At 30.9% G+C, this 26,058-nt stretch overlaps 4 protein-coding genes and 1 long non-coding RNA gene across 11 annotated transcripts; 1 reads left to right on the plus strand and 4 right to left on the minus strand.

Moving 5' to 3' along the window:
- Positions 1-143: 143 nt before the first annotated feature.
- On the minus strand, positions 144-9,017 carry Dcr-2 (Endoribonuclease Dcr-2). Of its 4 annotated transcripts, none has more exons than XM_076779393.1 (26): positions 8,974-9,017; positions 8,156-8,322; positions 7,731-7,908; positions 7,338-7,577; positions 6,892-7,183; positions 6,755-6,831; positions 6,546-6,649; positions 6,253-6,391; positions 6,045-6,175; positions 5,713-5,953; positions 5,281-5,526; positions 4,868-5,137; positions 4,611-4,787; positions 4,332-4,536; positions 3,503-3,824; positions 3,071-3,429; positions 2,790-2,941; positions 2,489-2,599; positions 2,118-2,417; positions 1,752-1,967; positions 1,349-1,549; positions 1,139-1,220; positions 819-1,039; positions 546-717; positions 371-446; positions 144-303 (listed from the first exon to the last, which is right to left on the minus strand). In XM_076779393.1, the coding sequence occupies exons 2-26, from the start codon at positions 8,317-8,319 to the stop codon at positions 144-146; spliced, it is 4,836 nt and encodes a 1,611-aa protein (XP_076635508.1). In that variant the 5' UTR covers positions 8,320-8,322; positions 8,974-9,017. The 4 variants fall into 4 exon arrangements, with proteins under 4 accessions (XP_076635508.1, XP_076635507.1, XP_076635506.1 ...); XM_076779392.1 differs by lacking the exon at positions 8,974-9,017 and adding an exon at positions 8,839-8,971; XM_076779391.1 differs by lacking the exon at positions 8,974-9,017 and adding an exon at positions 8,849-8,945.
- A 215-nt stretch (positions 9,018-9,232) lies between these two features.
- Positions 9,233-9,785, plus strand: Uqcr-6.4 (Ubiquinol-cytochrome c reductase 6.4 kDa subunit). 2 transcript variants are annotated; one of them, XM_076780282.1, is made up of 3 exons: positions 9,233-9,307; positions 9,442-9,495; positions 9,648-9,785. In XM_076780282.1, exons 2-3 carry the CDS (start codon positions 9,455-9,457, stop codon positions 9,760-9,762), a joined length of 156 nt encoding a protein of 51 aa, XP_076636397.1. In that variant the 5' UTR covers positions 9,233-9,307; positions 9,442-9,454; the 3' UTR covers positions 9,763-9,785. The 2 variants fall into 2 exon arrangements, with proteins under 2 accessions (XP_076636397.1, XP_076636398.1); XM_076780283.1 differs by having other exon boundaries at positions 9,283-9,377.
- A 24-nt stretch (positions 9,786-9,809) lies between these two features.
- LOC143349207 (uncharacterized) lies at positions 9,810-10,728 on the minus strand. Its single transcript, XR_013080875.1, has 4 exons — positions 10,671-10,728; positions 10,459-10,579; positions 10,127-10,222; positions 9,810-10,054 (listed from the first exon to the last, which is right to left on the minus strand). It is a non-coding gene; the product is annotated as an uncharacterized LOC143349207 (long non-coding RNA).
- Positions 10,459-21,665, minus strand: LOC143349203 (uncharacterized). The gene is made up of 17 exons (XM_076780273.1): positions 21,383-21,665; positions 19,893-21,311; positions 19,434-19,795; positions 19,023-19,376; positions 18,677-18,947; positions 18,184-18,602; positions 17,893-18,111; positions 17,325-17,800; positions 17,134-17,245; positions 15,336-17,027; positions 15,212-15,257; positions 14,890-15,123; positions 14,625-14,792; positions 13,461-14,480; positions 12,839-13,381; positions 12,098-12,680; positions 10,459-12,016 (listed from the first exon to the last, which is right to left on the minus strand). The coding sequence occupies exons 1-10, from the start codon at positions 21,396-21,398 to the stop codon at positions 16,872-16,874; spliced, it is 3,804 nt and encodes a 1,267-aa protein (XP_076636388.1). The 5' UTR covers positions 21,399-21,665; the 3' UTR covers positions 10,459-12,016; positions 12,098-12,680; positions 12,839-13,381; positions 13,461-14,480; positions 14,625-14,792; positions 14,890-15,123; positions 15,212-15,257; positions 15,336-16,871.
- A 108-nt stretch (positions 21,666-21,773) lies between these two features.
- On the minus strand, positions 21,774-26,023 carry LOC143349204 (serologically defined colon cancer antigen 8 homolog). Of its 3 annotated transcripts, XM_076780274.1 has the most exons (10): positions 25,752-25,862; positions 25,341-25,426; positions 25,126-25,260; positions 24,688-25,027; positions 23,828-24,602; positions 23,489-23,727; positions 23,210-23,321; positions 22,910-23,027; positions 22,341-22,417; positions 21,774-22,264 (listed from the first exon to the last, which is right to left on the minus strand). In XM_076780274.1, exons 1-10 carry the CDS (start codon positions 25,752-25,754, stop codon positions 21,912-21,914), a joined length of 2,238 nt encoding a protein of 745 aa, XP_076636389.1. In that variant the 5' UTR covers positions 25,755-25,862; the 3' UTR covers positions 21,774-21,911. The 3 variants fall into 3 exon arrangements, with proteins under 3 accessions (XP_076636389.1, XP_076636390.1, XP_076636391.1); XM_076780275.1 differs by lacking the exon at positions 21,774-22,264 and having other exon boundaries at positions 22,412-22,738; positions 25,752-26,023; XM_076780276.1 differs by lacking the exons at positions 21,774-22,264; positions 22,910-23,027 and having other exon boundaries at positions 22,412-22,738; positions 25,752-26,022.
- Positions 26,024-26,058: the final 35 nt, after the last annotated feature.

The following is a 26,058-nucleotide window of genomic DNA, read 5'->3' on the forward strand; positions in this document are numbered from 1 at the left end:
TTTTAGTATATATACTATAACTGTTAATTACAATAATAAATGTAAAACAACGTAATGTAGATTAGTAAAATAATTTATCATGTACTTTGAATATTTGATATATATACAATTATTTTTTGTAAATAAAAGTTCTCATTTTTATCTTAAGTTTTACATAATAAACTTTTTAAAGCTTGTTTTGCAGCAGCACATTTGGCTTGCTTTTTATTGATACCAAACCCATGAAAGAGTTTCATTTTCCCATCAATAATTACTTTTAAAGGTACCATAACGGCATTTGTTTCTTCAACACTAACTGCATTTCTGAAAAGGTGATTATTTAACAAAAAAGGAATTTTCGAAAACGATGAAAAGAACAAAATATACTTACAAAAATCGTGGCTGTATACCTTGAGTTTCATACAACATACGAACTGGTTGCTTTGGAATATTTTTACTAAATTCAACTAAAAATAATTAAATATTACTATAGAATAATATAGAAAGTAAATAATATCGGTGTATTTATTTGTAGTAAAGACACTTAAATTTTTATGGTAACTCACCAATTTCTTTGCACATTAAAGAATAAATTATTTCCCAAACTTTCATAAGATTTTTATTACAATCTAAATATATTGCACCTATTATAGACTCAAATAAATCTGCTAAAACTTTAGGAATATTTACATATTCAGCTATATTACATTCATCTTCTTCTATCAATATATATAAAAGCTATAAAATAGAATACATTGTAAATATATGCAAGATTATATAAAGTGTCATTTTTTTTTATAAGTGAAAATTATTCTGTATTTTGTAATAACATAAAGTACCTCATCATTCACTATATGATCTCTTTCCTCTTGAAATTTAACAAAGCGTACTATAATATCATTTAATTTTGGTGCATAAGCTAGTAATGCAGTATGTAAATTATATCGTACTGCCAAACATGCAAATGTGATATTATTAACAAGAGCAGATCTTAAATCTGTCAAAGCACCAGGATTCAAATTTCCGCAGTTTTCATAAATATAACACGTCACTAAAAAATCTGATATAAAAAGAAATTTCAAATTAAATATAAATTGTTCAAATAATTTTAAAATAAGTCTTAGGAAATATTAATTCAAGTTTCTAAACACTCTCTTACCAAGAATAGCATCACCAAGGAATTCTAATCTTTGATAACAATCAGTTATAGTATTTGCCGAATATGAAGGGTGTGTAAAAGCCTAAAATATTTACGTTTTATATAAAATTGAAGTTTGTACATGGTAATCAAATTATAGACACACATCATACGTGACATATAGCTTTCTACAGGGAAAAGGTTTACTTTTAAAGGTATATGTTACATTACCTGTAATAAGTATGCTCGATTTTGAAACTTGTAACCAATTTTTGTTTCTATATCAGAGGCCCAAGGCATGAAATAGTTCACATTTCCCTCAGAAATAATAGGATTCGTCAAATTAACAAACAATAATGTATGAGCATTGATATCATTTGGTAAAATTCCAAACCATTTTAATAAAGTCGCGGTATCTTTAATACCCATACTCTGTTAAAATGTAAATACGTAATAAAATATATAAAGAAAAAGTTACACTTAATATTTCAATTATTCCAAACTTTTTTAATTCAAATTTATTCAAATGAAATTAAAGAAATAACTTGACAAACATGGAATGAGTTAATTAAGTACTTCATACAAAAAAAAAAACAAAAAAAGCGAACTCGTCATATTAACTTTTATTACTTACTGAAAGATAGACGCCAATCAATGCTTCTACACAGTCAGCTACTGTTTTGTCAGAAACAGTTTGTATTCCAAGATAATGCTCCATACCAGTTTGCGAATTTGCCGTTTCCCAATTTAACACTTTTGCTTCCATTATATTTATTGTGGTCTCACTTATGCACCCAGTAAATTGTTCCACTTCAGGTATTTGAATTTCATATAAAACATTTGGTGAGATCTAATATATAAAATTTTACAAATTATATTCATTTTAATAAATATATAATAAATTTATTTTAGTATAAATAATACAACTATGAACTTTATTTACAAAAAATATTTTATATAAACGTTGCATATTTTTATTTTAAATATTGAAACAACGAACCTCTTGTTCTAACAACAGTTGCTGAAATAACCGAAATGCTGTATAAGCGGGAGCAATGAAATTACTATATGGTACAAAATCATCAACTTTTATACGTCCAGGAATCTGTTTTTTGACTCCGCAATAATAAAGATTACGATTTCCAATTAGTTTTCCTTTTAATGTCGATAAAGGACCTTCGTTGTAGTTTGGATATTGATCATGTAAAAATAAAGATATAATAAATTTCAAATAGGAATCTCCTAGAGTTTCTAATCGTTCCAAATTAAATGCATCATGTCCTAATTTACTTGTCAATGCCTGTAATAAATTTAAGTTTTTGCAGAACAATGCTTCAAATACAGTTTACAAAAATTAGAAAATATACTTACAAACATAATCTGAACAGGATTGGGACCATCACACAAATCTTCTAGCGATAAGATTTTTAGATGAGGCACTGATATCGATAATTTATTTAAGAAATTAATTTCCTTCTTTTTCTAAAACAAAAAAACTGTGCTTTATAGATTTACACAACCACAAATTGAATTTTGTTGATACTATATTGGGTTTTCTCCACAAATTAGATATAATCCTATTAGTAGTGAAATTAAAACTTTCTCATTGAAATGAAACTTATTTAATATTATATATTTTGTACTAAAAAATTATGTATAACATTATAATTACCACTATTTCGTTATCAGTTTGGTCACACGTTCCAGACATAAATTGACAGTAATGTTCAATTTGGATCATTTGAATGTCTTCAATATTCCTATACAAATCAGGTGGTTCTTCATCTTTTTTCCATGGATAATTATATGTTTCTGTATTTAGTACTGTATACAAAAAGAATTATTTTCTTGGTTTTAATAATGTTTATAAATGAAAAATAATACAACAAATTAGGTATACTTCTAATTTCTTGTTTTGGAAAAGTATACTATCTTTGAGAATTAAATATATACCGTCTATTTCTGGGACATTTAATACTGGTTCTGGTTGTAAATTTTCAACATTTTCATCAATAGGAACTTCTACCAAAGATTCAAATAATTCTTCTGTTTCTTCGTCTGTAATTTGTAGTGGTGGCCACTTATTATTACTCGATCTAGATCCTAAACCAATTTCTGTAGCAATAGTTTGTCTAAGATCTTCGGCAATTAAAAGTTGTGAAATTCTATGTAGAATGGACGGTAACATTGTTGTTTTAAGCCAATACAAGGCTGGAAATACGATTCTGGTGCATAATTCTGGTACCAAATGCTCCCTCAAATCTTTATTCGACTCTGCTCTTTTTCGGCTCTTAGATTCAGACTGCATGCTTCTGTATTATGGAAACAAGAACATAATCATAAATTTAAATTTATTTAAGTTACCTATTTAAATTTGTACATTACCTAGGAATTATACAATTATTTTTCCTCGATATAACTTTTACTTCTAACATCGGTTGCTTTAAATCATTTATCACCAAACCATGCTTTTGTTTATAGTAATGGGCATATGAAAAGAAATTATCACTTGGAAAACATGAACTTGGTGTAAGATCTTCGCAAACTTTTGTAACTAAGTACACATCCGGGGATGCTCTATAGGTAGGTATAACTAGTGCTAACTCATAATCACTATTTTTAAAATGAAAAGGAATTGGTGACGGTATACGCTCTATACATTGATGTTGCTTCAAGACGTTCCAATTAATTTCCCAACTTTCATTAACTGAAAAATTATAATTTCTGTTAAACTATTAGGTTGTCAATTAAATTTTAGCACTATTTTGAATATTTGCTATCTCATTCATAAAAAAAAAGAAGAAATAAAAACAAATAAACATTTAAAAAAAAAAAAAAAAAAAAAAAACTCGGTCCTTCAACAAAAAAAAATTCTATATGTGTCTATAAGATAACACTTTAATAGAAGCAGTGAAAATCGCAGAATTATACCTCATAGTGTTGAAATTTAGTTGACAACCTATTATATACTAACACTTGATAAAATAAAACAAGCTGAGATGAATACTTGAATGTACAAGTATTGTCATATTGTAATATACACTATAGTTGAATGTTTTATTTTTACTTAATCATTAACCTAAATGAAAGGAATATTTGTAATATTTGTAATGTTTGAATATTTGTAAATATTTTTATGCTAAAAGTGTAAAACCCTCTTCATAAGTTAGCGGAAAAATCTGAAAGACTTTTAATATTATAAAGTACAATTTACCTGGTACAATTAGAAAACAATTATCACGATTGTAATTATCAAATACTAAAAAAGGTTTTATAACTGATACAACTTTAGTAAACATTAAAGTATGAAAGACTTTTATAAACCCAATTTGCTCTTTAGATAAATGCATTGTTGCATAATTTACTTTAACATCAACGTTTAATTCTCCAACATTCATAAAGATTGGGAAAGATGGTATCTGTAAAAAATATATACGTTATTAAATATTTCATTTAAAAGTATATAAAGTATATAAAGAACTTTAATTTTTACCTCTGGCATTTGTTTTGTAGAAAGTATTCCAAAACCTGCATTGTCAGATAGCAAATCATAAAATACTAAATATCGGTTATCGAAATGTGGTGCTGAATATGTGGGTTTAGCATGAAGAATGTGAAGATATAATAGTTTCTCTGGTAAAGGGCATGCACCATATAACGCAGATGGAAACTGTAAATAACGTTTAAATGACACATACAGATGTAACTTCATTTTTAATAAAACTGTAATAAATTTATATTTTATTATACTTGTAATTGATGATGTCGTTTTTTTTTATATGTCCCAATAAGTACATTTTCTGACTTATCTTCATCTATCCAATTTGGGAATAGATGATTCGCGTTCTGAGTAATAGAATCGTTTACATTTGGTAGTAATTTGTCAGATAATTCACCAATTTCATATAATTTTATACATGCGTTCATAGCAGCAGATCGTTTTGCATAATTAATATTCATCATAGGATCCCCAAAAATTACACTTTTCAGTGGAGATAAAATTGGAAGTTTAAGAGAAACCTACAAATATTTTAATAGAGAAACAATTGTATAGATTTGTAATTATATAATTACTATACAAATAATAATATTGTATAGAATAGAAATCATTTACATAAATAGACAAGTAACTAAAAAACATAATACTTTAAGGTTTTTAATACCTGGTACATTATACATTCATCTTCCTTAATGGTATTTAATTTCCAAACTGGTGTTAAACACAAAAATTTAGATCTGAGTAATGTGATACAATATTTATTTACTAAACTAACTGCTATTTGCTCTGTTATTGTACATACTGTTCCATCTTTATTTGTGACAATATATGGTTCTATGTTGTATGTATATAATTTTTTTTTTACTGTATCTTCTGTTGGTTCCTTACGGAGTGTCCCACTTATCAAACTCTGTTTAAAAAATGAAAATAAATTTAATAACTTTTTATACAATCTTATGAAAATGTGGATAAAATTACATTTGTAATTTCTATGTCTATAAATAACTAGTATGAATTTAGTTACTGTTTGTAATATTACATTAAATGAAGAACAAATTACAAAGAAAAAAGTAATAAATACAAAAAGAGAAAATACCTTCTGCAAATACGATTCTACTTGTTTAAAATTTGTATATCGTTTTAAATAATTCATATCATTTCTCGGTACTAATAATGTATATTGACTATTATTATATCGTGCTCTCCCTTTACTTTGGATATATGCCCTAACATCCATTGGCAAATTATATCGTATAACCAATGCACAATTTGGTATATCTATACCTTCATCTACTACATCTGTCGCAACAATACAATTTGTTATACCACTCTTTAACCTAAATAAATTTTTATCAAAAATATTATTCCAAAATTATTATTACACATAGTAAATTAGCTGTAAAACATATAAAATGGATATTATTATACCTATGTACAGCTTCGTTATTCCACTTTGAAAAACATAGTGTTTCTCTAATACTTTTGTAAGGGTCATTTGAAAATCCAACTATAAAGTCAGGTTGTAGAAATTTGAATTCTTCATCGTGCTCACTTAGATTCTAAGCCAATAATAATTATAAAACAATTAAATAAGAACAATTTAATATAAATTATCAATATAAATACTAATTTTCACCTTTAATATCTGATATAATATTTTCGCCGTAAATCGTCGTTGTACAAAAATAATGCAACAAAATGTCTGATCATTAGACATATTATTTTTGAAATCTTTCAACACTGTAAAAAGTTTTCGAACTTTGTCAGATGAGTATCTGTAATTTAATGTTATTTTTTAAATCGTATAATATCACTTAAAGATAATTTAAAAACATAATTTACATTAATGTAACCATCAAAACTATGTTCAAATTATTAATAAACTAAGGATTAAATAGATTAGAATAAATACAACTAACGTTGACTAACTTGTAAATTTTTTCCACTTCTGTATTGTCTTTCATTTCATCTTCTAACAATTTCCTACATTTAGTCAATTCTGATATAATGTATTCCAAAACATAAACAGTGTCCTAAATATATCATAATACATATTGATCAATATTATAACAAACCATGAAAATCAAAAGATTAAAATTTACTCATTTTTTTTTTATTTACTCTGTTCTTATACATACCAAATCCTCTGTATACTTTTTTATACATTCTAACTGGATCAAACGGAGTAAAGCACATTTACTTCCACCATATATTCCTATATTAAAAATGAAATTAATATTGATAATTTCTTTTATAATAAATTTGATGCATCTACCTTTAGCTGTTAACTGTATTTGCATGTCATGTAACATGTGACTTATTTTTTTCTCCTTGGATGGTGATTGAAATTCTATACTAGATTCATTATTCCTTAAAGTACTTTGTAAAATTATATCCTTCAATATTTTGTTCATTTCGTCTATGATATTATTTACATTTTTTCCAATATTAGATATTGTGTATTCATCGAACAAAACAACTGTTTCGTTTGGACATGCAAAATAACTTTTAATTTGTAATGCTGAACGTACTGTAATTATTTTTGCATTATATGTTATTTCCAAATTCTGTAATAAAATGTGAATATCACATTAGAACAATTAAGCTACAATACTTTACTCTTTTACTTTTATACTTAAAAATACTAGAATTAATATTATCGAATGACTACGTAATAACGAAAAAATATAATCAATATATAAAAACATACTTTAAACTTACTTCAATAACTGATTCTATCATATCCAACTTTATGTTTGAATTTAATAATGAAGCTGTTAAACCTAAAACTCGTGGTTGTTGATCTTTTGGGCAGTGTTCAAATTTTTGCATAATCTGTCTCATGGGATGATCATTCACTCCTTTGTGACATTCATCAAAAATGAGCACATTTATTTTGTTTAAAAACATATGTCCATGAGAAATTGCATCTGACAAAATTTGTGAGGTCATTACTAACACCTAAAATGAAATATTCTTTAAATAATAAAATTAGATCTATAGACAATCTCTATAATGATAATTTAATAAATTATATGTAAATTGAATAAGATAATACAATATGTACATGTAACATTTACAGCAGTTACATAAAATATAATTAATTGTTAATACCTGATATTTGTCTAATTCTGCCAACCATTCTATATCTTTCCAAAAATCAATCTTTCTTTCACCACTTAACTGTCCACATTTCAATCCAGTTAATCTTCTTATATATTCACTTTGTTGTTTAACTAAAGGTACTGTATTAACTAAAAACACAGAATGTTTTCCACCTTCGCTGTAAGATCTAAATGTAAAATTAAATATGTAATATGCATAATTTAACGAAAACATAATTATTTCTAAATAAAATTAAAACTTTAATAATATGTTACTACTCTACCATATTAAAAATTTAATGTAACAAGATCTATCTATAACATGTTTCATTTAAAAGAAACTTTGTTGACTTATTAATTTAACTATTATTGATAATGTCAGATATATTTCAGTTAATAGAGAATTTGTACAAATACAGAATTGAGAATAAATACTTTCGTATATCTGCGCTTAATTCTTGTATAAGCTTGACAGCTATAAATGTTTTCCCAGAGCCTGTTGGTAAATAAACAATAGCATTTTGTTTTTGTGCAAGTTCCAAGAGATCAATTTGATAAGCTCTTGGAATAAATTCGTCTGTATCATCAAAATTCTCCATAATCTGAAACAAATAATACGTATATGTAATTATATTATATTCGTGAAAAGTATTAATATAAATAATATAAATATAGCTTACTGCATATCATGGTAAACATAAGTACATATTAGTGTAATAGAAAATTCTGTATACGAACATGCATATATTTTATTTATCTATATAGAAAAACAAAACATAATTAATAACTTCTTTAATAAAAATTGATAAATATTATTTACTAAATCAATTATTGGACAGATACAAAACCAAGTAAAATAACTATCAGAGCAGTATTCATTAGTTTCAACAAATAAAGAACAATATATTCATGGACTAGTATGTATGAATAAAGATTTTCAAGTGCATGTCAATACAATATTTCTTATATTATTAATTTTGTTTTGACTTTATATACACACAAGATATCCTAAATAAAGATACATACAAAAAACAAATGATATGCACATTTTTTTCAATAGTTATAAATATTCGTAGGTATACAGAAGAATCGTATATATTGTGTCAATATGTACTTACAGTCACTCACTTTGGTTGAACAAAAATTATTATTCTACAGTCTACTATTTAATAATTATTCACACAAAAAATAAAAAATAAAACATTATTCTTTACTAATGAAAAAATATGTTAATCATATCAAATCGTCCTCACCAACCAAGAGATATGTATGTATTCGCCATTCGGGGTATTCCTATTGAAAAGTAATCATATAGAATATTACTATGTAACTGGGCAGCATTGCGGTACGATGGGACAATTCCCCAACTTGGTTACGCCATCTATGACACTAGTGATAACTTTTGGTCGCTGCAATGGCAATACGATTTTCGTCTATACTAAATTTTAATACTATACTGAGACAATTTCCAAGTACGCATGCCCGAAAATGCGACAAATCTAGGTATACTGATCGGCATACTATATAACACGATTTATACAAGTACTCTGTGGTTGTCCCATATTATACAGGTAGAAAGAAGATAAAGTACGTAATTTGGGATTACAATGTTTACTCAAATTATTTAAATATTTCGTTATTCGTCACTTTTCGAATGGTACAAATATTAATTATATTTAAAGAGTAATTTAAAATATTAACTTGATATTACATTGTTACAGGACAATTATAGCAATGAGATTGGGGAAAAAACACCTGGAAATAGCTACGAGATGGTAAATACTAACAATCTTCTTTATAAGATATATTGATTAATTTATCACATAAATATTGTATAATGTGTCCTTTAGTGAATATGTTTTAAATTGTAATAAAGTTACTACTTTAATAATTGTACAGATTGGAAATTAATATTTTTGTTAATCAGGTTGCCATCTGCAGTGGTTTATGGAGGTTCTGCAGGCATGGCATTAGTATATTTTACAGATTGGAGAGTAATAGCTGAATATATTCCCTTTTACAATGGAAAATTTAAAAACTAGATTGTAAGATGTACTCATGATGTTATATTATGTAATAAAGTATAGTATTATATAATTATTGCCTGTATCATTTATTAAATGAACACATATATATTGATATATTGTATACAACATTGTAGATATTAATCGATATACACATATTAAATATTAATAAATATATGTTAAAAATTCTTACAAGCCTTAAGTTTTCATTTCTACTTTTTCCTTTTCTTTGTAACTTTTATAAACGATATTTGCATATGCTTCGGATTCTTTGTATTTACCTGCTTGCAAATAATCATATTTGTAATATCTGTTAATAAAATATATTAGTTAGATACTTATTTTCCAATAGTGTTTCGATAGTACAGTAAATTATACTTACCTGTAACATTGTACAAATACTAAACAACATGACGCACTTAAAAACACCTTTGTTGGTAATGGCAATAATCTTTTACTTCTTGCCATCAGATATTTTCTGTAAAATAATCGCATATTTATAAAAACAACCCATTAATATAACTTTTTAAAGATTTTAGTAATGCTCTGTTACGTTAATTTTGATATCATATTTCCTTACTAGATACAAAAATATTCAACTATATATTGACCCGCAAAATTTAATCTTGGCTTAATGACAAAATATTAATGTTCTTTAACGTGCACATGTATAATGTATTCAAGCCATTATTTTCGTTACAAAAGTAAACTTACTTCGCTTAAATTATTATTAGGAATATTCTCTTGAATATAAAGCTTCAAAGGTTCAGACCACACAAAATAGGTAGTGGTACACCCTAATATAATGGCCAAATAAATTTGATCCTTAGATAATCTGGAAAATCGCATTGTTTGTTGTAGTTTCAAAATTTTAAACAACAGTTGAACAATTCTTGCACACTATTACTCAAAATAAAAATACCGACATATTCTAATAAAGTTGTCAAAATTCTTACAGTTATTAATTTAGATACTGCGGAACTGTATAAAACTAAAGGCTTGTTTCCACGTGATTCAACGCTAAACGAGTGTTCGTATTTGCATTGTTACGCATTTGCATGACGTAGGGTTTATGTACATACAACGGCGCGACGGGAAATTGCTGGAACTGGTTTTCTCACCATCGAAGCTGCGATTTGAGCGAGGGAGATTCAAACGAACTCGCGTATTGTAATGCGTATTATTATTGTAGGAAATTCAACGCGAGGAAATCTAGGCGCAAACCGAGCATTTGTAGACCGTTACCGATACTTTGTATATACAATGTAGTTTTGACCGTTAGAGATAGGCTGTATGCTTGTGGCGCGCATATGTGTGTGTGTAAGAATCGATCGGTTGGCCATGTCGCCGGTTCTCGCTCGAAGGATCGGGAATATTCCATGGCACGCGCCGAGAACTTGGCAACCGGGGAAAGGAAGAAACAAACGCCGATCGGGACGCTGGATATATAAGACCGAGCCCGCGTGGCCGGGCTCTCTCTCAGTCTATACGAGCTATCGTGTTGCGCTAGAGAACGTTTTCAATCGCTATTTAGAGATATCCAAAGAAAAGTACTGAATAAAGTTGTTAAAGTATTTTTACGTAATTGAGTTGTTTGATTTCCGCGCGCCTCGCCGAGCAGAGCGGTTCAGCGCTCCACGGGCACCGTCCCACGACCTTAATTCCCTAACTCACCAACCACGCGTTCCGCAACATATATATTTTTGGTGACAGCGGTGGGATCAGTTTAAAGTAAATTAGAATTGCACTCGGACCTAAGACAAACTTTGCCGGCTCGCGAGTGCGCGCTTCAAAACTTTGAATTTTGGTGAACCGTTTTATTGAACTTCTATAATACAAAGTGAACATCAGAATCAGTGCATCCGCTCTCCCTTGGGTTTTCGCACGGTTTCCCTAAGGGCACGGGTAAATACCGGAGACGGGTGATTTCGGCGGCCGTGCAAGCCACCACCGTTATCACATGCACCCTGTTCACGTCGCGGTTGAGCTTCCGCCTTACTCAGCACGGAGAGACGAACGCCACCGAACGAGGTTCCTGTAAAGCAGAGAGACGAACATCGCCGACGACTGGAACACCTGGAGGACATCACGGACCATCCCCCCCCCCGACACCTGGAGCACCTGGAGGACATCGCGGATCATCGCCGGTTTCCAGCATCTTCGTCCGGGACGCAGACCGCCAGCCCAGCAGATCGACGACGAGTGGAGGGCTCCGTTGCAGGAGAACCGATCAGCGACGTTCCTGAGCGTTTCCGTCGTAATTGCTAGCGCACTGTAAGTGTAGTACTACGTTAGTAATAATCACTGCGCAGACTAGTAGCTAGATTTGTTTGTACTAGTCTGATATACTCGCCTCAATTAGATTTAGTTAGTCGGTGAAAATGCCGCCGTTTTTAAAGAAATACGTGAGGGCTAAAAGGAGCCGTAAGCAGCGTCTGAGTGGTGGTAGTGGGACATTTACGGAAGAGTTACTAAAATCTCCCCACATAGACCCCCCTACTTCCGAAACCGTGGTACCGCGAACTAACGAGACAAGTTTAACCCCCGTACAGCCAATAATTCACGGGTCCAACGCGACAGACAGTCCCTTAAATATAATTAACAGCACGTTCTCGTCACCCCCTATGTCATGCGCCTTTCAAACTCTTTCCGTTAACTCGATCGCCACCCCTGTTCGATCTCCCGTCTCGACCCTGCCGCCGGAAATTCCGAGAACTCCGTCGCGCATGCCATATGATTTAGTCTCCGGCCTCATATCCTATTTTGATGGGAACCCGTCCCAAGTCGACCAATTCATCGCCCAGTGTAGATTGGCGGACTCGTTGGTTGGGATAGAGGAAAAACCGTACTTGCTCGCGTTAATTCGAAGTCGGATACAGCACCCAGGTTACCGCGGTTCAGTTAAATTCTTGATCGACACCGGCTTCCAAGTGAACCTAATAGAACGGAAGGAATTAAAATCAGACCCATGGACTAATATTAAAGTAATTTATGCAAAAGGAGGAAAAGAAAGTAAGCTAGTTTTGAGCATAACAAGGAACACGGGAAAGAAATTTGACTAAGCTCTGATAAATATTTATATAATGTATCTTACCACGTGGAATTTGCGGTATCCATCGATCGTCGTCTTCCTCTCTGTTCGTTCGTACAGCCCCAGGGAAAAATGATAATTTATCAAACGAATCCGACGATCATCCTCTATGGAGAGGCTCGAACGGCACGATGAGAAACACGATACGGACGGAACTCGAAAGAGGAGATATACTCTGAAAAGTTGGCCGCCCCATGTCTCTCTTTATTACGAATATGAATAGTGATTGCGAGACCGCGCGTGGATCTGATCACCTGGTCCACGAATGTTTTCTTTCGAATTTATTTGTAGAATTTGCGAGAATAATAGACTATCAAGAATTAACGAAAATCGGATCGGGTAGTTCTATTGTAAACGTAGTTCTTCAATTTTGGAAAACGATGGTGGGACGTTAAGGTATCAGCCGGTTACGCCTAGCGAGCGTTTTGCATCGAACCAATGGGAAGAGAGAGGCACTTTGGCGAGGCGCTAAAACCTTATCATTGATATCGTTTTTCCGAGGAAGCAAAACGTCGGACTGGCTCTTCAAGCAGAGGAATGTCGTTCCTGCAAAAAAAAAAGGAAATTGCATATTTAAGTCATGAAATTACTAGCGGACGAATGAAACCCAATATTGGCTAATTGCCTGTCGTAATTCTGTCGTCGCCGATATAAATTCCAGTCTTCAACTGCAACCTATACGATCTTGCGCGAACTTCAATTCTGGTCCGAGGCGTCTGGGAAGGGTGCAAGTCTGCGCAGACAAACCACCAATCGTAGATTCCGAAACGGACAGGGCAGATGACGCGAAATCCGCGGAGAACGATAGATTCATTGCCTCTGTGTTCCTAGCGCGCAGGAAAACAGAGGGGAAAGTAAACGAGGTCACCGACGGCGTAGTAAAGATTTTCGATTCGGAAAAAGCATGCTCGGTAATAGATGTCGCGAGAGAATTTCCTGAAGGAACACCCCAGTCGAGTACCCCAGAGTCTCCTCAACTCGGTCTTTCGTTGGCTAACGGGTGTATAATCCGAACCCCAGGAACCCGCTTCGGGGGCCGTGAGAGGGAATCTGTACTCGACGTGCAACCTGTGTCGTCTCAGGGGAGAGGGGCGCCCCGTGTGAATGAGTATCCCATCCGGTCAGGTGGACCGGGTGGATGTTTGCAACTCGGTCAGGTGGACCGAGGTTTGCGTGAATCCTGGCGGGTGATGCCAGATGGAAGTGTGAATGAGTATCCCATCCGGTCAGGTGGACCGGGTGGATGTTTGCAACTCGGTCAGGTGGACCGAGGTTTGCGTGTATCCTGGCGGGTAATGCCAGATGGAAGTGTGAATGGGGATGACCAGGACCGCACAGGGAATCCAGTGGTGTGACCTCGGTAGAAAATTCGGTAGACCCAAACAGATTAAATTTTCCCCATTCAGTATAGTATATTAAACTTACTTATGAAAATCGTTAATGACCCGCAACACAACATTACCATACGCAGTAGGGAGACTATAATCCCACCAAGGTCGGACTGGTCACAGATTATTAAAGAGCACCATGAATCGGTAGTCGGAGGTCACCGTGGCTCCTTTAAACTTCATCAACTTATCCAGGAACGGTTTTACTGGCCCGGTATGGCAAAGGAAATCGTAGAGTTCGTTCGTTCGTGCCCCACCTGTCAAAGGAACAAGAATTATACTAAGCAAACAAAACAGCCGATGCGAATTACCGACACCCCTAAACACGCATTTGAAAAGGTGCAAATGGATATAGTCGGGCCCCTACCCGTAACTAAAAGAGGTAATCAGTACCTACTTACCCTGCAAGATAACCTCACAAAGTATTCAGATGCAATTCCGCTACGTAGCATAGATACCATAAGCGTTGCTCACGCTCTTGCTGAACAATTCATCAGTAGGTTTGGATGTCCGGGAGCTATTCACACCGACCAAGGCAGGAATTTTATTAGTCAGGTCATGAAGAACTTCTGTAAAATTTTTAAAATCCAGAGAATAACCTCTACCGCTTTTCACCCACAATCATTGGGCTCCCTTGAAAGAGCTCACCGTGTCTTCATTAATTACCTTAGACATTACTGCACAAAGACCGACTGGGATGAGTGGATAAGATTTTGCATTTTTTCATACAATACCTCTGTGCATGAGGCTACTGGCTTCACCCCCCATGAACTGATTTTTGGCAAAAGGGCCAATATTCCCTCAAAATTCTCCACGGGTTCAGCACCCAGAACATTCGCGCAACATCTAGATGAACTTTTTGTAAAAATCACCACTACTCAGACAACTGCTGCACAGAATCTAGAAAAGGCGAAACAGAAAAGTAAAAATTATTATGATCAAACACTTAGACCTTGTAAATTTGATTTAAACGATATGGTATACTTGCTTAAGGAGCCCAGAACCTCCAAATTCGATCGTACTTGGTTAGGCCCCTATAAGATAAACCGATTATTTAGCGATTTAACTGCCGAGATAGAGTTAACGAAAAATAGATTTAAGATAGTGCATACCAATAAATTAAAACTAGCGCATATAAGACCGGACTCTCCCTCCGCGGGAGATTAAATAAAGTAAATAACCTGTAATACTCGATGTAGTTACTCAATGTAATGTTTTGCGGATCCGGGACTACGCTCTAATTCATGTTCTCCGTATATAATGTATATCCCAACTGACTCTGTATAGCTTACTGCAAATCGCCACACCGACTTTTGTTAACCGTATAGTTTAATACATGTCTACACCGGAATATATTAACTATTTCCCTGCGAATATTAGGTAATCTCGAAATCATAAAGCGCGTGATAGGTATGTGTATATTTTACGTGATAAATATTGTTAACCGCCACCGACCTGGCTCAGGGTAGTAATAATAAATATTGACTTTTGCTTAAAAGCTGTTTTATGAAAACACCTTTTTGTATAAGGGGGAAGGTGTTACGCATTTGCATGACGTAGGGTTTATGTACATACAACGGCGCGACGGGAAATTGCTGGAACTGGTTTTCTCACCATCGAAGCTGCGATTTGAGCGAGGGAGATTCAAACGAACTCGCGTATTGTAATGCGTATTATTATTGTAGGAAATTCAACGCGAGGAAATCTAGGCGCAAACCGAGCATTTGTAGACCGTTACCGATACTTTGTATATACAATGTAGTTTTGACCGTTAGAGATAGGCTGTATGCTTGTGGCGCGCATATGTGTGTGTGTAAGAATCGATCGGTTGGCCATGTCGCCGGTTCTCGCTCGAAGGATCGGGAATATTCCATGGCACGCGCCGAGAACTTGGCAACCGGGGAAAGGAAGAAACAAACGCCGATCGGGACGCTGGATATATAAGACCGAGCCCGCGTGGCCGGGCTCTCTCTCAGTCTATACGAGCTATCGTGTTGCGCTAGAGAACGTTTTCAATCGCTATTTAGAGATATCCAAAGAAAAGTACTGAATAAAGTTGTTAAAGTATTTTTACGTAATTGAGTTGTTTGATTTCCGCGCGCCTCGCCGAGCAGAGCGGTTCAGCGCTCCACGGGCACCGTCCCACGACCTTAATTCCCTAACTCACCAACCACGCGTTCCGCAACAGCATCAGTTTACTTCCCCACCCTGCATAGGACTGGGGTTTTTTACGGTTAAGAAAATTAAACGTGACGGCACGCTAGGACTATTTCTCAGCTCGACTAACCCATTTACGTGCATTATGTAGACTACATATGTTACTAGTGATAAATTCTACTCGCTACAAACTAACCAGTAGTCACTGTGACTAGTCAAAATATGACTAAGGATCGTCTAGATGATCCCCATACCATATGCACTCTGCGATTCTTTACAAATTTAATATTTCCCTCTCGTCGAATTAATTTCTCTTAAAATGAATACTTTTTGTGTCTATTGCATAAAACAAGCGTAGAAAATAGTAAGCTTACACAAGCTGATTTATAATGTGTATAGAGTATTATTACTGCGTTCGTTGAACACTGAATTGTGTTGAACGATAACTAAAATTGTTTTACATTATAATTTTACATTTCTTTCTGTAGAAGTTAAACCTTCCCTGAAAATTTATAAAATTTATTAAATAGATCTAGTTGAGTTTTGAAAATCTCTTGCATTGAAACTGGTAGCGTACGAGATAATAAAGCTATTCCGTGTTGATCACATATACTAATTAACAAATTTATACAATTCTGAATAGAAATCTGAAACGAAAAAGTAATAAAATATAATTTTCAATATACATTTACATATTCTTTATGTTTAATAAAAATATAACTATCGCACACAATATAATATTCGAAACATTACCTTAACAGAAGTTGCTATTAAAGCTTCTGAAAACAATTCCAACAAATCTGCTATTACGTACGGACTTAATCGAATCATATCTTTTTTCAGTTTTATCAAAGAACTTGTAAATCTATAAACAAAACGAAAAAAATAAAATCACACATACTTATAATTTCTTGTAATAAATAAAAAACAGATTGATAATTTACTTCTCTATATCCAATGCAAGACATTTAAATGTGTGACCTTCAGATTTATCGACTATAGCTTTGGATTTTTGTACAACAACATTCAGTATACGTCTATACAATACCAATAATGCGGGTAGTCTATCTGAGATTAGATCTGTTCTCATTTTTAATAGCGTGTTACATAATGTCAGTGCATCGTTACACGTTGGTATTGTTGTTTCTTGCAATGATTTTAAACCGAGAAATATACTCATATCAATCACATTACCACGAAGATATAAATGTTTAGTGGCAAGAATACTTTGAATTAATTTTAATAAACTTGGCCAAAATTTGTCTGGTATATTTACAATTTGTATTGTTTGTAATAATTTATTAATTGCAGTTAAACGTAATTTATTTCGGTCGACAGACATATTTATTTTCAATATAGCATGCCATATAATGAAAACATTTTCCAAGTCATTTTTTTGTACGTTTAAAAGAATTTTTACCTGTAATAAAACAAAATAGTAAATTATTTGTAAAAAATATTATGTTGAGTATTTTGTACCATTTAATTTAAACACTCATAACAGATACATACCATGTGATCATGTAAATATTCTAAAAATTTATTGAATTCTTGTGGTTTGCTTGATTCAAACAGAGGTAAAAGTACATCTGTACATGGATACTTCAAGAGAGCATACCATATTCCTCTTACAATTTGGTTGGTCACTTGAAATATTTTTCGATTGTGAAGAACAAGAACTGCTAAGCATAAACCATCCTTCAACAACTCACTTCTATCAGTATCATTCTGCTTACAAAATATTTTTATGCATTAAAAGTGTAATAATTTCAAAGTAAGCCTGATTAGCTATCTTATATTTACCAGAAATATATCACGAAGTATTAGCTCCGTTGCATTTTTTAATTTTTCATCCAAATCTTCATTAGGAATACTTATTTTTAATAATATACTTAATATTTTCACATCAACGGTTTCTGTAATTTTTGATGGTAGCATCTTTACTATAATTTTATTTAATTTTTTCCCTGCTTTTTTAACTATTGCCTTTTGATCAATATTTAATTTTGGTTTAACATGTTCTATAGATTCTAATATAAAATGAATGTTTTTCTTAGAATGTATGGAAGACTTTATAAGTGTTTTTAACATTGTATACGATAAATCGTTTCTAAGTGATAGTTCCACAGTTTTCTGGATATTTCTATTTTGTGGTAACTGGTCCAATAATAAAGAAGGATTTATATATCGAAACATGTCGAGACCGGACATTTCTAAAAGATCTGAAAATAAAAAACTTGTTATATACTGATTTTATAAACTTATTACTCTGTTTCTATAGGAGAAGGAAGAGCACCTGAGAATATCATATTACATAAGGAAATTATTTCATCATTTCCATCACATTCTTTTCTGAGAGCAAATACAATTATAAATATTATTGACCTTACATGGGTACTCAAAAACATCAAAGGTATATGAAGTAATATTTTTAAGTACATTTTTATTTTATATAATGATGCACTTTCTATCTGCACCCATTTATCTTTCAAGAATTCTTTTTTCATAGATATCAATATTTCATTTACATCTTGATTTTCAACACTTTCACCTTTGAGTAGAGTTTCCTAAGAAACAAAGTACAAATATTACATAAATGATATTACATGTACCATTCAAATAGACTAAATATTTACACTTACTGTAACAAAATTTTTACATAACGATTTTGTCATTCCATTGGTTATCAAATACGCAATGTGTTCAACAATACAACATAAAAAAGATATTATGAATCTCTTGTTTCCTTGTAAGCTATCTTCGTGCAATACTTTCATCCATTCACAAAAATTATCCATGCTAGAAGTCATATCTACTAATAATAAATATGTTACTTTCGACATCTCTTCGTTAGACAAGAACGATATTACTTCTGTATCAAGTTTTAATATGGTGGGCCAAGAGTATTCTAAGCCACCTATCAAACTATTAAGTTTAACGGAAGAGTCATTTACTGTATTTTGGGACATTTTAATTCTTTGTAAAATAAGTTTATTCTGAAATTATAATATATTAATGACAAGGTGAATAATAAAAACATTTAATTAACATACCATGCTGTTTTTGCAATTGTCTTTGCCAAAATTTGTTATTCTTTGAATCAATTGCTGCCACTGAATTCGAGATATTGGAAATCTTAAATCTTGCGTTGCAACTTTTGGCACATAATATTTCAGTGCCTTTTGTGTTTCATTCCATGAAAATATTGCAGCTAATAATATTATAATAATTTTCTTGCTGTGGTTTAAATGTAAAATTTGATCTGTTAGAAGTGATAAAACACTTCCTAAGTCGTCAAAGGCGTTTATAAATTTTTGATGAGAAGTTAATGTTCCTGTATATTCGAAAATACACAAACCATCTAAAAATGTAACAAGTAAATCAACAGTTGATTGCATAAATGAAATATTTTTACCTGTAAGAAATTACAAAAGATTAGAAAATTTTAAATAAGAATTAATATTTAATTGATAATATTGGTTTAGTTACTATTTTATGATCCTTTCCCTTACATGCGTCATTAGATTGTAGTACTTCCATGCAGTCATGTTTTAAATGATATATCAATGTTTTTAATATAGCTATACTTTGTAAAATTGTAATATTGTTCAATGATTTCAAAAACATTTCTTTGAATTCTTGTGGAAAAAACATATTAGATTTTGTATTTGAAATCTGATTCAAGGAATGTTTTAAAGCTACTAATATTGCTGAAATTAATTTTTCCTCTTGCCGTAACTGTATAGTAGCATTTTGAATAGCAATCATTAAATTTGTATATTCCAATGTTGGACTTCCAACAAATACTTTTCTCAGTATATCTTGAATTCTTTTCTCAATTATGAGAGGATTAAAATAGCAAAATTGTGTAAGAAGATCATAATCTACATTGCTCATATTTTTATCTAATAAAATGCTGTCTACCGCATTTTGGCAATACTCAAATAATGTAATACCATGTACTTTATTATCAAAATCAAATGCTATATCATTCAAATTTTTCAAAAGGGAATTTAAAATTTGTTTTCTATATGTTCCAGCACATTCTACTAATTCTCGCAAAATTAAATCCAATACAACACTGTCTGATTTATAAACACCTATTGCAGCACGAAAAATAAAAACAAATGTCGTTAAATTACTGTGAAGATCTTTTGTTCTTGCATTTTCAGTCAAAGTAGGTAATAAATCTGCAAAGTGATCTGTGTTGTCATCCTTTAAAAACATTTCACGTTGTGCATGTATTCTCCCAAATACTAATTGTTGAACACATTTATGAGCTACTGCTCCCAGTCTATTCATATTATTGGTGCATTTATGATCGATTATAGCACATAAAGGATACAAAATATCATGTACGAATACATTTCTTAATGTATCTTTAGTCATAAAAGCTGATTTAAAAATTTGTATTATACTTTCTATAACATTAATTACAATGTTATATGTTATCAATATTAATCCATTGCTTTTGTTAATTAATGCTATATCTACTCCATCTGCTGATTGTTCTTTAATATTAAAGGTACGTTTATAAAGTTTAAATACATAATTCAATAAAGACTTCACCAAAAGTCCTAAATCTTTTGGTTCATTAATGAAATACTGTTGCATCCCGTTATTCAAAATCAATAATCTACAGCATTCAGAAATATCACTGTGTACATTTTCTACGTCTTTTTGTAATTTTTCAATAATCACATTAATCAATAATTTTTTTACATCCACTTTAACATCCAAATGTGTAGTTTGTAAACAGCTCTTTAAAGAAACCCAAACATTTTTATCCGTGGAACATGATTTACAAAACCACTGTAGGACGAGATCTTCTTTGCGCACTATTGGTATACCAGCGGTACAAAAAACATTTTCTGCCAATTTCAAACGTTTTGCTAAAGGTTCTTCGTTCGAATCAAGACGCTTCAGTAATTCTGTTAAATATACATATATAAATATTTATTACAGATATTTAAAGGTTAGAACTAGTCACGTGTTTACTTACCCGTTGATAGAGCCATATTAAATATTTAAAAATTTTACATGTATATTCTTAATTGTTAGCATTATTTTAAAAAATCTTTTCGTAGAATTAACAAATTTTATAGATTACTCAACATTAGAATGTAACATGAATACATCATATGTATGCATTTAGACTAGTTGAGCTGCGCAAGTTAGGTATTGAATGAATGAATCTGCCATGAGAGGTCACAGCGCATCGTATATATGGCGCTAAACTTTCAATTAGATAAAATGAATTTAGTTATTAATTTAAATATAAATTTAAAAAATAAAAGTCTTGAATTAAAAATTAAACAAAAAATAAAAATGCATTTATAATACTACAGTGTAATTATCAAATGTATCATTAAATAATATTATAAATTACGACATTTAATTTTGTATATGTATATTTTATTGAAAATGTCTGTGTCAATTTGCAATGTAATATTTGAATATGATTTGCAGTGCTTTGCATATTGCTTTACAATATTTTCAGTATCACTTTAATGAATATCTGATATAGCATACTAAGGCAAATTGTGGGTCATTTCATTAGGGTTCTGTTTTGATTCAATATGTTCCTGCTGATCATGATTATGGATTTTTTTATCACTATCTTCGTTTTTGTTTTCATCATATTTTTGTATTGCATTATTGAAATCATTGTCTGTTTCATTTCTGATGTCATATTTTCTCTCATCAGAAGAATCGTTATCCAAAAGTTTATTATATTTTTCAATAGATTTATTTGCTTTAATATCGTATTCTTGATAAACCATATAAGGAACTGTTAGCTTTTGTGTTTCTATTGATGAATTAAGTGATGCACTATGAGAATAACTTATTAAAGATTCATCTTTATTTTTCATTGATGCGAGTTCTAAACGATAAATTGTATTACTTTGTGATAATTCAAATGATTATATAAGCATATAACTTTATGTGGAAAATATTACCTTGTTGATTACTAATAGCATTCTGTATTTTATCCGATAAGTATTCTACGTTAGTTTGTAGATTGGCCATATCTTCCCTACGAAATAGTAGGTATTAAAAACACCATTTTTCGAATTTTATATTAAATACATCTACAGTATTATTATGAATGTCAGAATTGTACTCATTGCATTATCTTCCTTGCAATATTCATTACTATCCATTATCATAAAATTAAGCATATATTTAATTTGCTATTATCGTATATGCTATTACTGTGCTGATAGAGGTATCTTTAAAAATTTTCACTGTTGCTTTGGAATTACTTTTACTTTCAGATCAATCTTAACAGTACGTTTCTTGTTCGAAGTTGATGTAGTTTTTCCAACTCTTGTTACATCTCTGTCAGTGGCTCTCTCTGTCAACACAGAATAGCTCTAGATGTATTTAAGAACGTAATATAAATATCTCGTATACTAATTAATAAAATTATTATTAATTAAATTATAGTGCAAGCCAAATGATATATTATCAGTTACTAATCAAAAATAAAGTCAATCTTCTTATCTACACAAAAATAAGAATATACTTGTGCTTGAAGTTACTAGCTTCCAAACGTTGTGTGAGAGATTGGCATTCGATGGTCAGTTGGGAGACGAGTGTAGCCTGATTATTCAGAACATCTTCTAGACCAGCCACTATAGCAGCTAAGAAATACAATTTCATTAGTCAATTCTTAATAAATTGACTAATTTAATTCCTACCCATGCTAGGCATAGTGTCAATATGCCGATTTCTCACACACAAAATGTTTTTAAATAATATGAAATTTATACACTTTTCCAAAGACAATATACCTAACATAGGCAAGTATAAACTATTACCTTACCATGTTTAGTTTCCATGTCCATTATCATAGAAGCTAATTCTTTTTCATTTTCCGATTTCGATGAAGCTTGTAGAGAAAAATTTTCTGGACATGTAGATTTACTTATATTAATCTAAAAGAAACATTTATTTATATTTTTATTTTAAACTTGGATTGTATTACACTATACATGAGACGTGAAAAACATAAGAAAATAGATTTCTAAATTCTGAAATATGTACATAATTGTCATGAAATTATATGACACACAATGTCCATTTCAAATGTTTGATATCTTACTTCTTTCTCCAAAGAAGTTATTTGTTCTGAAAGTCTTAAATTTTCTCTTTTAAGATGTACCAAGTCAGTTTCTGTTCTCTCTAATCGTTGTTTATATGAATTTATTTCAATTTGTAATCTACTTTGTTCTTGATGATTTTGTCTTTCATTTCGTTCAGCGGCTAATTTTGCAGCTAGAACTTCTTGTTCTATACCATCCTTTTCAGTTAATGCTTCATCTAGTTTACTTTGCAAATTTGCTATATGCGACGTAAATTATAAGGTATTACAATTTATTATATTTGTTTCATTAAATATCATTAAACTTAATAAGATTAACAATTAAATTATAAAACTTACATATTTCATTTTGAAGTTCTTTCTTTAAATTACTGATAAGTATTTGTTTCTGAGATAATTCTTTTTTAAGTTCTATTAGCTCTCTACGTTGTTTCTCTGACTCTAATTGAGATTTATTAACCACATTCCAATGGGAAGCTACATCATTAGATAATTGTTCAACTTGATGATTGTATTTGCGTTCTATCTGCTGTCTCTCTTCTGCAATACGTCTACTTGCTTCCTGAGTAGCTTCTTTAAGTTTATCACATTGTCTATCTAATTCTTCTTTCAATGTTTTGATTTCTATTTTAAATTGATTCTTTTCAAATTCAATTTGCTGTATAACATTTATAGTTTGTTTTACTTTCTGTACTGCCTCAGTTTCCTTATTTCGTGCAAAAGCTAAAGACTTTTGTAAATCTTCCATTTTCATTTCAGTTTCATATTTAGCATGTAATGCTTGTTCTAACTGAGTTTTTATTTTCGATGTATCATTTTTTAAACAACTTTCAGATAATTGTTTCAAATTAAACTGACTTTCCTCTTTAGTTTTACGGAGTTCTAATTTTGCTTGAGTAAGTTGCGCTTCTAACTCACTGATCCTTGACTCGAACAGTATATTAGGACCTTCCAAAATTTTGGGTTTTATAATTTCAGAGGCTTCTTTTCGAACACACAATTTTCGTTTACTATTCTCATTATCATTGTCATCAACGTGTATATACTCGTTAAGAGCACAGTTGAAAAATCCTGTTTTATTTTTATAATGCAGAGCTTCATTTTCAACTACAACCTAAAATTAATGAATTTAAATTTTAAAGCAAATTATTATAATAATGACTATTAATTATTTAATTAATTAAACATAGTTTTAATACCTCTCTAACTTTATGAATTAAATTAGTTAATTGATTTCTGCAAAACTGAGATTCCTGTTGTAATTGTTGTATATATTCTTCTTGTTGCTCAATAAAAGAATTTAATTCTGGAGGAACAGATTGCAAGTCTGCAGTTGAAGATACTAAACTGTTATATGCTTTCATCTGATACATAGTTTTGAGAGAATCGAAATTTGGATTCACCACTTCATTTATATCTTCCTGCAATCTTTTTGCTTTGGAATTGTCAATTATCATACTTCTATCATCTCTTTCTTCATCAAATTTATTAATTTTTGTATTATCAAATTGGTAAATATCTTTAGTTCCTTGTGATCCTCTATGTGAAAATTATTTTTAACATTCAATTTTATAAATATAAAATTCCGTGTACAGAATAGATTGTTAAATTAATAAGAGTATTTAATATTAAGTTACCCTGTTATTGGCTTTGAAACATAAGAATCGGCTAGCAAATACTTTAATTTTGATACAGCCTCTTTATATGCCATTTCTGTATAATCTGTAGACTTCTTCTTATTTAAATCTACTTTTTGAATTCCATTTACTTTTCTATAAAATTAAGATGTACGTGTGTAAAAAAACTAAAAATATAGTGCAATTTTAGAAATTTAGAAATAACAAGTACTTACTTTGTCTTTAAACTTAATCTCTTCATTCGTGCAAAAACCGTTAGAACCGTGAAATGTGAAAAATTCTCTCTCAACTTCAGGTAATTCTGTAAAGAAAGTTTTATGCGTGTTAAATACGCGCCTAGACTCCTTATGATGGTTGTCGGTATATTAATAAGATGACATAGTTATCTACAATTGCTTGTCCTAAGCATTCTAAGCTCATTTTACCAGTTTGCCGAGTCGTCATATATAACAACATTTGCCAATTAATGGATTAAGTGTGTACTTGCCCAAATTCACATTAATCAGTCAGCAAAAGTATTATAATACAATAAGACTTGAGAAAATTGAAGTTGAATTCAACTAAACATAGACTATGGTAGATTGCATGCAGAAAGATCGTTTGTTTTATAGAGACAGGCACCGTACCATCTTGCACGAATATTTCGTGACTTATTATAATTATCAACAACTTTTCAGTAGTATACTAGTCATATTTGTCAAGTTTCTCTTACATAAAAAAAAAAAGTTGAAGTTTCGTTTCTTTTCCAAGATTTTCAGAGTCACATTTAGAATTTTTTAGAAACGTGTATTACTATTGACTTACTTAGTTTTATTATTTAAATTTAACTTCGCAATCTAACCACTTAAATGAATACGCCATACAGTTAATAGAAAAATTGATCACATTTCTTATATAATAAAATATTAAAAATAGAATCAAAATTTTCTGTAT

This window comes from Colletes latitarsis, chromosome 12 (genome assembly GCF_051014445.1).
Source record: "Colletes latitarsis isolate SP2378_abdomen chromosome 12, iyColLati1, whole genome shotgun sequence".
Classification (NCBI taxonomy): domain Eukaryota; kingdom Metazoa; phylum Arthropoda; class Insecta; order Hymenoptera; family Colletidae; genus Colletes; species Colletes latitarsis.